This window comes from Anopheles funestus, chromosome 2RL (assembly GCF_943734845.2).
Source record: "Anopheles funestus chromosome 2RL, idAnoFuneDA-416_04, whole genome shotgun sequence".
NCBI classification, from domain to species: Eukaryota; Metazoa; Arthropoda; class Insecta; order Diptera; family Culicidae; genus Anopheles; species Anopheles funestus.
In genome coordinates, this window is record NC_064598.1 from 3,348,748 (window position 1) to 3,359,462 (window position 10,715).

General features: G+C 40.2%; 1 protein-coding gene across 20 annotated transcripts in view; it reads left to right on the forward strand.

Moving 5' to 3' along the window:
• Positions 1 to 10,715, forward strand: part of LOC125762571 (protein groucho-like) — a 198,126-nt gene that overhangs the window by 130,239 nt on the left and 57,172 nt on the right. For 18 of the 20 annotated variants that reach the window (XM_049424820.1, XM_049424815.1, XM_049424821.1 and 15 more), the window contains 2 exons: positions 1,801 to 1,892; positions 10,652 to 10,715. In XM_049424820.1, coding sequence (XP_049280777.1) covers positions 1,801 to 1,892; positions 10,652 to 10,715 — 156 coding nt within the window. Of the gene's footprint in view, positions 1 to 882; positions 1,350 to 1,800; positions 1,893 to 10,651 lie in introns of all 20 variants that reach the window. The other 2 variants (XM_049424831.1, XM_049424832.1) reach the window with 1 other exon arrangement.

A 10,715-nucleotide genomic window follows, 5' to 3' on the forward strand; every position in this document is an offset into this window, starting at 1 on the left:
TGACGGTACATGCTTGCGGACGTATCCTTTTGCCGAAGTCAAGCGTGAACCGTGTGTGTGCCGTTCGTCGCCTACCGTTTTGTTGCCCGTGGAAATGGCATCCTTTCTCGCTTGGTTTTCTTGCATGTGTGCGTACGCGGATTGGTCGGCTGTGTCTGGTCGTGTGTAGGTTCAAATGATCGCTTAATTGAGTGGCATACTGCGCGCGAGTGTGGGGGACGATGATATGATGATGCTCATTTGACAGTATTTAATCAGTGAATGCAACTTGCATTATGTTTTCTTTTTTGTTGTATACTTTCATGCGGTTTTTGTTTGTCATCCACAATGGATTTGGTTTTTTTTTAAAGTTGTTTCTCTCTCTTTTACTCTTTTGTTGTGTTCTTTCGTTCTCTTTTTCACTAAAGAGATGGTTAACTCTTTTATTTAATCGTCAATGATTACACTGTTTCTGGCAGTTCATTTCTGTGTGTGTGTTTTTGTTTCACTTTGAGCGGAGCTTTATGAATAAAACATTATTATTGTTACGATGAAACAATAAAGCACCCGTTTTCGAGGAATGAAATTAATCAGGTTAATTATGTTCACACTTTCACTGTGGATGAATTACATCGAGTGACGGGTCAACATAATGTACATTGTGCGAAAGCGATAACGATTCACGAACGTATCGTGTGTTTATTGAAGTCATTTCGATTGAAATGTATCGCATAATTGGCTGTACGATTGCTTTTAGTATGTTCTTTGTACTTTTTGTATCAAAGTGACAAAAAGGATCTTTTTGTATTTTAGTTTTATCGTATTAATTACTGTACATAGTATTACATTTCTCACTTGTGTTTGAAATTGTTCAATAAAATAATGAATATACTTCTTTTTTAGAGGTTCAAAAGTGATGTATACACAAATAAAAACATAAAAAGATATCCCAAAAAAGGGAATTTGTTCTTTTAACAAGTGACGCAACTGTAAAACGAATTCTAGTCTGACGCAACTGTGCCGGAACGTTCCCGGCAGACAGCCGTAGGTGTTTGAGATTTAGTGTTTTCCTAAATATTAAAATCGTGAACTAAACCGTGAATCGTAGCAGCAAAACATTTCACTTGGCAGCGGGAATACATTCAATAAGTGATAAGCTTCTTTTACGCGCTTGGCAACCGTGTGCGCCAGAACGCGTACGGTTACGGATTGACAAATTGGCTCCGGCCGGCTACCATCGGCTGCTTTCTCATCATCATTATCAACTCCGGTATCAACAAGAGCAGCAACAGCAGCAACAACAACTACAACTACAACATCAACAGCAGCAGCAGCAACAACAATTTGATAATATGACTGCCAATTTGAAGGTGCATTTAACTATAATTAAATTTAATTCGTGCGCATAAATAGTTAATTGAGGTTGGGCGGCAAACTGAACAGTTTAGAGGTTTCCAAATCGACCACAAGCTGGACATTTGCCACACTGGTTTGCTTTCCACCTCGCTTCACCTACACGGTAGAGAGTTTTCCTGCAGGGTGGTGATGGGAAGAAGTCGCCTGCCATTTGTAGATTATTTGTGTTGATATATTAAACATTATTTCTTGTATTGAAAGATCGATTTTCAGATTTTTCAATCATTGTAAATTTGTTGTACTTCAAGATTTAATTTAGTATTTTAATATTTGTATGGTATTTGAGTGTAAACTAACAAAGATAAATATTTTTTGCATTAACTTTGTTATTAATTATTAGCTTTACTAACATTAAAATAGTTCTTGGTTGGCAATATACAACTATTTTTAAATTTATCTTTACAGGGACCGCCTCCCCAGGGGCGCCAGTTTACGATAGCGGAAACGCTGGAACGGATTAAAGAGGAATTCAACTTTCTTCAAGCACAGTACCATTCGTAAGTATTATTATTGAACGAAGATAAATATTGTGCGATTATTTATGTACTTTAGATGAAATAGATCTTGCAATCGCAAGGCATAATTCTAATAATCTGCTGATGTTCACAATGTGATCATTATACAATGAAGCTAAATTTATTATTGAACATTTCAAACATGTTAGCCACATAATAAGCCACATTATTCCTTTCCAAAAGGTATTATCACTTAACATTCACATTTCCCATTCAGATCAGTTTGTTGTTTTGATCCAACGAGCATTATCGTAGCAATACAAGGGAAGTTTGTCATTAAGCTAGTAGCATACGAATCAGGTTTGAATCAGGTTTGAAGTTCATCCCTTTCGCCCGAGGACGGAATCAAATGATTAGCAGCTGATTATGATGTTAATTTCAGAAGCCGTGTACACATACAAGCGAGAGGTGGAAAACATGAGCTCCCGGAGGATATGCACGGGTAAACTATTTCCTATTCCGTAACTCGCTGTCCGTCTCAGTCTCTGGATAATACCTATTGCAATGACTCCCAAATCCAGACACTTCTTCGTATAGCACACACACACACACACATGAACGAACGGCTTTGCGGGGAAACAGTCGTTAATCAGCCCTCCGGGGGCCCTTGTCTTGTCAGGGCTTGGTTTGGGTCAACCGAGGGAATCGAACACCGCGTAATCATTAATTTAATTGTTATTATGCTCACGTGTGGCGCATATTTACTCTCACCATTACTACCATCAGCACCACCACCACCACCATCACCTTTTAGTCGGCAGCAGCACCGAACACGGTGTATTCGTCGGCTTTACGGATCATCCGTAGGGTCGTAGTGGTTGGGAATTTGGGAAGGATAGAAATTGAAATTGATAGCATCACGGCACTATTGTGGGCGGTGAAGGTGAAGGATCTGGTGTGTCAGAAATTTGCCCTCGACACGACGGGTAACCTCACAATCAACGGATTATTCATTTCCTTCTATCTTGGTCTATCCTGCACTCATGGGTGCTTTCTCTCATTCGCTTCTGAAAGCATATGCTGGGGGTATCAAATAACATTAATGGATTTAGCTTTTCAATGTATCCTACACTGCGCACGGTAGACCCGGATGCAAAACCCATGCAAACGTTACACTGTGCGGGTTGGGGGATGGAGTGTAGAATTCGTGCAGCAAAAGCAAAGTGATTAAGGTGATACGGTGAATAAACATCCTTAATCGCATTGATTAGCTTGTTAATTATGAAGAAGCAATTTCTCCGATAGAATTCATTCGACAAATAGTTTCGTACGACTGGCAGAGACAAATACAATGAAAATGTGCTTTCCATTGCTTTTGTTTTATTGTTCAAAGCATACAGTTGGGTTCACATTGAATTGAAATGGTAGCCATAAACTAATGTTATCTATTTAGTTTAGTAAAACATTAATAAGAGGGAATCTTTTAACAAGGAACAATCTCAAATAAGTCATTCTTCTCCTAGAACATTAATTCCTCAAAAAAAAATTAATGTAAATAAGGAAAAAGGTACGAGAAAACAAGGAAGAAGATAGATAGAAAATATGAAAAACAAAACCGAAAAAAAACATCTTTTGATCGAGCACCGGAACCGGAAAATGCTTGATTGAAATTATGCACAAAACAAATTAGTACGGCACATTGATGATGATACGCCACACCGCCCCGTACTGCTGATGAAAGCCGGGAACGAATCGCTTCCGACCGGTGTAGTACGGGTTCATATTAAGCCGCCGGCATAATGATGAACGGTCTCGGGGTCCTGTAGCAGCCCCTCGTGGGATAAGGGAATGCTGGTAATGTTTATAATGAGGTGGCAAAGAAAGGAGCAAAAAAAAACTGGGTGAGGGAAATCGACGTTTCAAGGACTACCGAATTGTGAAGCGTAAGCGAGGAACGACCTGAATAATAGAATTAATGGGCAATGGGGCACCCTTCGGGAAGATTTTCCTACACAGAGAGCGTACACCCTTGTGCCCAGGTGAGATGAAAGCATGGATGCAGCTGCCTGCGTGTGTTATTGCCATGTAATCCTCTGTCGTTGCCTTATGGCCGTTTGACTGCTACTGCTGCTGGATCATGATAAGGAACAATGGAAATATGTTCACCTAGTTTTTTTTTATTTAGACAAACTGCTCCTAGAAGTGTGAGTTTAATGCAACACAGATCCAGATAGATGAAGTTCGGTATTTTAATTCAATTCTATTTATTTTGACAGATTATTTTGCTTAATGTCCCATATTTGATTATTTATAATTTCTTACAATAAGTTACAATTCAAATTGCAATATGCACAACGACACACACACGTCGCGCAAAGTGCAAACGTATAATAGCGGCACGCCGTAAGCGGTGGCAACAAGAACGAATTAAATAATACCCTTAATCTCGTAATTGTTAAGCCATGATTGTAACGGCCCCTTGCAGAAGAAAAGGATGTAAGTGTCGCACGGTCTGTAATTTCGTTACTTATCGCTGGTTTGGCTAACTATGAAGAAAAAAATCCTTAGCATGGGTTGGCTTTTCCCTTTTTCTTATTCTCTAATTCCTTTTTCCGTTAGCTCACCATAACACAACAGCGTGTGGAGTGTAACGTTTGGTCTGTGTTTGGCTATTCGTCCTTTCGTTTCTCTAGACTTTTCTCTCTTCTTTCCTTTTTGTTGCTGTTGCTGTTGGTCGCCACAACCTTGCCACCGCTTCTCTTCGGTTAGTTATTAAACTCACTTTTGGTCCTTATTTGCACACGCCGGGGCTGATTTTTCTATTTATATTTCAATTACACCCTTCATTCGGCCACATTGCGCAGCCACACGCTACCGTGCTTGTGTCATCCCTCCAGTTACGAAAACCCAAACTGTTCAAGCTGTTTTACCCATATCCTGCCTCGTCCACCAACTCGTGTCCTCCCTAGTGTTTTCGCCATCCACCACCCATTCGGGGTGGGTTCGTTTCGTGACAACGGCGCTAAAATTGTTAACTTTTCTTTCGCGCGTTGCTTCCTTCCTCGTCCCTACGCTTCGTCCGAACGGCAAACCATTTTTATAGGATTTTTTTTGTTCATCCCCTTTTATGCTTCCCTTTTACTCACGGTACGTTTACGTGTACTACCCCCTGCTACCAACCTAATTCTGTTCCGTTTTCACCGTCATTATTGCTTCCCGCTGCTCGTTGCCATTTGCCGTTTTCCCGTACCATCATTATGACCACTTTAGCGGATGTCAATGTGTGTGCTTGCTGCGTGTTTGTATGGACGGCAAAAGAGCTTATGCACAAGCTCAACAACAAATACACACCACCCCGGGGCCAGCTGTCAGACTTTTTGTGTGCCTGTGTGTATATATTGTTTGGTTTCGGTACTTCTGCCGATTCCGTTCGACCGACCAACCAACCAACCAATCGACCCCTATTAATTCGCGTATGTGATTTCATCCCTCTTCACCGTGTTGCCCGCACCTCAGATTATATCAACGTTGTCCCTGTGAGCGCCGGACGAGAATAAAAGGGACTTTGATTCCTTCCTCCCCGTTTACGGAAGGGATGCCTTCTTTTCGGAACGAATTTTTTTTTGTGTTGTTGCCTCGCTTTATTGTGCACGCAAAAAGTGTCGATTTGCTTTGTTCACAGTTTTCCGAACCCCCTGTTCGATTCTGGTATCATCTCCGGGTTTTTTTTGTGATGGGGTGAAGAAGGTACAAGCGCGTGAGCAGTGGGGGTACGCACGCGTTTTGGTTTGCTTTGTTGGGGGTCGAGGGACTGATGGGATTCTCCGCCTTTCTATCTCCTTCTCCATCGCACCATCTCTCTTCCGCTTACTTACCACTTGCACAGGAATCAAATATTATTGTTATTATAGTCCTTTCCTTTGGCTCATCAATTTGCCCTCGTCCTTGCACGATATCTCCCTTCATTTCTGGTTCAGTGGTTTGGGGTTCGAGGTTTAGTGCGTTATTTTTCTTTTTCTCTAACGCTTCCCTTTTTTATTCGTTTGTGTTGCGTCTCTCACCTCCTCATGTGCTTGTTCTCGTCCTCATCCTCGACTTACTTGGCCGTCATTAATATCTTGATTCACGATGACAACCTTTCGCTTGTAGGGGGACGATCGATTTGGTTCGATAAGCTTCAACACTAGAAATGAGCGTGTGTGCGGGATTGTGGTAGCGATTGGTGGCCGATTTGGACAAAATGTGTTTTTATTTCTTTTCATTTTGTTTTTAATCGTGTAATTTTATGTCCATTAGATTGTTTTGCGTCTGCAGTTCGATGATTTATAGTTGCTTTCTTTCTTAAGAAATATTTAATTTTTGGTTCCATTTGCGATTAGTGTTGTGTTTGAATCATATTCAACCTAGCCTAAAACATATCTAATAAAAAAAATATAAAATCCCACAACTTGAGTCAAGTAAAGAGCACTGTGAACAAATGAACAGTAGCTCGGTGGGATGAGAGACAGCACAAGAGCTGGTGCTGAGCTGAGCATCAGTATTTACTTTTATCACTGCTTCTCACTTCCGTTTTCAACCCGTCCAAATGGTGGTTTCGAAAACTGGCCACCGCCAACTTTTTGCCATGGACAGTCTACTTCTTACATTACAAATAAAGACACAATCTCGCACTCGAGTACATCGTCCATTCAGTAGCTTCCGCCTTTTTTCCCCTTCGGCAGCTTACAAGCCACCATTTGTAAAGAGACTGTGTGTAGGAGCCTTGCCCAGACAGACGGTTAGTCGCTCGATTGTAAGTAAACGTTCGAAGTAGGAAACGATTTTCGCACACCAGGGCCGAGGTTGTGATGCTGTGCTGTGTTGGTGAGATGAAAAAGAGGGCAACTGTTTTCAATCGACTCAATAAGTGGAATAGATGTTGATCGTGTTGAACATCGCAAACAAAGCCGAAAGAGCTGGGCAAGGGAATGAAATAGCTGTTGCTATTTCCAGTGCCTGCGGGAATTATTTTCTACTGCCGGAACACTAGGTGAAAAGACATGGCAGATTGGAAGACCGATTAGATAGCTTCCGGTGCCAAGGGTTGGCGTGGCGTGGGTAGAAAATTCGATTCCGAGCTCAATCTGTGCTTCCATAGTAACACCAAGGACGCTGTGTATGGGTGTGGATGTGTGTTTTGAAGAAATGGCAAACGGAGGATGAGTTTTACAAGTAAAGCTAGCAAAGGCGACACACGTGAATTCTTTCGATTGGAGCCGTGTAGTGTGCTGGTGTGCAGGAAAATGAATTTTCATGTTCTCGCTTATGCTACATTATCGGAGCAAGTGCGAAAGAAATCGAAAGCTGACAAGCCACTCCTTGACTGAGGCTGTCACTGTGTGTAGTAGTGAACCGATTGCGGTTGAGTTGTACATTTGCACGTTATTGTTATTACCATTATATCCTTTTTCCTTCGAAGGTCTAATATTGAAATAATGTTGTACTGGGTTGGTATTTGTATCGTGCGCAATGCGGTTGGCCAATGTTCTTCCGTTAAAGTGTGAACATTAAGTGCAGTTGGTTGTAGTGGGTTTTGTTCACCATCAAGATGTACCGGAAAAATCACTCACTTTAGCCCGGTGACCCTCCGATACTTCACACAGTCAAGGATTGTTTCCCCCTATGCTTGTGAATGATCCATTTATCCCATGTCAGATTTTTTTTCCTTTTAAATGCAGCAGGGAAACTATGTTTAATCTTATAAAAAAAATGTTTTCCTATTCTATACATACCCTAGTATCCGGCGAGCAACATCGAATAAATTATAGAGGGTTGAAAGAATATTCACCATAGCGAAAAATACATCTAACATTACCAATTTTTTTTGTAATGAATAACAGAAAAAATCGAACCCCTTTTTAACGAAACAATCATAATGAACAGATTTCCTGCGTCCACATAACTGTTCCTCCGGGTGCTATATGGAAAGTGGCCTGGGGTTCCATTCCTGAACGGTGATATTAAAAAAAGCGCTTAGAGAGAAAAAAAAACCTGACGCGAAGTGAATAATAATCATACTAAAGCGATTCTCGGTCTGTACAAGAGAAAACCTCAAAATTGTCCTAACCGGTGCGAAAAAAAACAAAAGTACGAGAAGGATGGCGTTAGATAAGACGCAAAATAAATAACAAAACTTCATGTTCCGGGCTTGAATTACGCTATCGGTACCGAAAATCCGTGTTACTAAAAGCCCAAAAACTGTCCGTGAAAGGATCTCACTTACTGTGTTAATTTACGGTCGGCAGGGAAGAGTGAGTTTGTACAAACGATGAAAAAAAGGGAACCGAAAAAAAGGAATCCATATCCGTCGTTCGTTCTTTTGCTAATGGATACAAATTAAATCACTTGCGTCGCACCACATTTCCCTCTAGGCCTTCCCATCGACCTTTTTAAACCGATGCAAAGTGTGTGTGTGTGCGTGTTTGTGTGTATGGTCGATTAATATTCATTCGTGTTTGAGATCCGTTCCATACCGAGTTTTAGGGATTTGCCAATCCATTTTCACAGCCCTCTTCGTATTGCTACCATCCGGCGAGGAGGGAAATTTAAGATTTTAGGGCGTGTGCGCCCCGTGTGTAGGGGTGGCAAAAACATCCTGATGGCACAGATTGCAAATCTCTCCCGATGCTAACAGTGTATCCTTTTTTTTTGTTTCGACGGGAAAAAATGTAAACGTTACAAACCGGGGGGCCACGAAAGAATAAACGAACCGGATCCATGTTTTAGAGCAGGAAGGTAAAAAAAAAGTAACTTGTTTCGGTTATGATGACGACAACAAAAGACCCTCCTGTTGGAAAGTTTTGAAGCATTTTGAATTAGAATACGTTCAACGTTTTCGTGCAGCCGCTGGGAATTTTTGGGTAGCGAAATTAGAAACTGATTCATGAAAAAAAAGAAAAACATACAATGGCGTTAGTGTTTTTTCTTCCCTTCCACAACAAGCAATCAAGGCAATTATAGTCAATAACATAGTTTTTTGTATTGTTTTTTCTTGGAAGTGTTCTTGTTTTTGAGATTAACAGATAATATGCATAAATTGAAGTTTTGTTCATCAGCTTTCTTATAAGCAACAACTTTTTGTCTTTTTATCTCATATTTCACATGAAACATCTTCGCAGATGGAATCAAAAGCCACATAGGCTAAAAAATATAAAAACATAGCAAAAGCCACGAATTGCTATTTACGTGAAGAATTTAAATAAATTTAATGTACCACGAGCATAATCGAAAAAAATATTATTAATTAAAATTAGTATTAATGTTTTTTACAAGTATTTTATTCTACATTAGTCCTCGTTACATGTGATAATCCGTTTTGCTTTATCACTCAATAACGTCGATCACAATTTATCCAAGTGTAAGATAAAATTGACAGGCAACGAAACATGTGCTATGAAAATCACCAACAAACCATGAAAAAGGTGTAAAGTAAATATAAAATAAAAAAAAAACAATTTAATAGAAAAAGTTTGCTTAACCATCACTTTGCATACTACAGCGAGAATTGTTGGTGAGGCCAATAAAAAAAAACAGTAAAAAATGTAACCAAATCAAGGCACAAATTAAAAACAAAAAACCAAAATCCCGAATGATGTGTGGTCGCGTCCATAACACTCTGGCTAAACCAACGCGAAACAAAGAAACAACTGCGAACGTAACAAAAAAAAAGAAATAATCTGGTGCGCTAAATAGAGTTCATGTTCCCATGCTGTTTGTCAGCCGGAACGAAAGCAACCAACAGAGTTTAACGAGAAATGTGTACCTTTTTGGAGTTTTTTTTCGGTTCTTGTTTTTACGCTTTTTGCTGCTTGAAATCCACAAGCAAGAGGAGTTCCACGGTCCATTTGGATTCTAAATTCTGACGAGTGTTACCGGCACTACCTCGGTCTACATCCGGACGGTAGGTTTTTGCTTCCATCGTGGCTTCCGACGTCTACCCATTTGCTTTAGATTTTAAATAAATAAAGCGAAAAAAAAGTTCAATCGTGTCCGGACGCTTGTTGACGATGGTCATTGGTGCTTGTTTGCTCGGAGGGTGTGTTTTTTCCACGTTTTATTTTATTACACAGATCCTTTCGCTTTATTCCCATACTGATGACACGGGCAGACAAGAGCAGTTACTCGTTTTTTGCATCCACCTGCAATACCCGGGTCGAACACATGAAACATCCGGTTGGTTAGATTCGCAATAACCGCACCATACTTGGTTGATGGTGAAAATGATGTTTTTGAAGCCACTGTTTTTTTGTCTTTCGATGTTGCCATATCACCAACACGGCAGTAGCAGGTTGTACGTACCATGTTATAGAACCTCGGGCGGTCATGTTCGACGTGGTGTGGTTATCGCGTGTCTGCCATAGATCATAGATACTCGTACGATGCGATGCTGCTTGGTGACATTTAATCGAACGTTGATCTCACTCCCGTTCATGTAATGAATGTTACTATTGCAATCCTGTTTTTTTTGTTGCTTAATGTCAACTTTTTAGTTACACTTGGTTGCTACGAAAGAGTTTTGTTATTCGGGGTTTGGTTGAGATTTATTCGCTTGAAACAACAAGCTGTGTAGACGAATGAAATATTCATTACCATCAGCTTTGAACCGTGGGTGATGTTCAAGGATTTGCACTCCATTAACTCTTAAGAGACAACTCTATCATGCTGTATATGTGTTTGCAAGATTTTTTTATCAAAAAGATAAATTGAAAATATAATTTATGTTACTACGCAAACTAATCAAATAATCTTTCTCTGCTCTACAGACTAAAACTGGAATGTGATAAGCTGGCCAGCGAGAAAACAGAAATGCAGAGACATTATGTTATG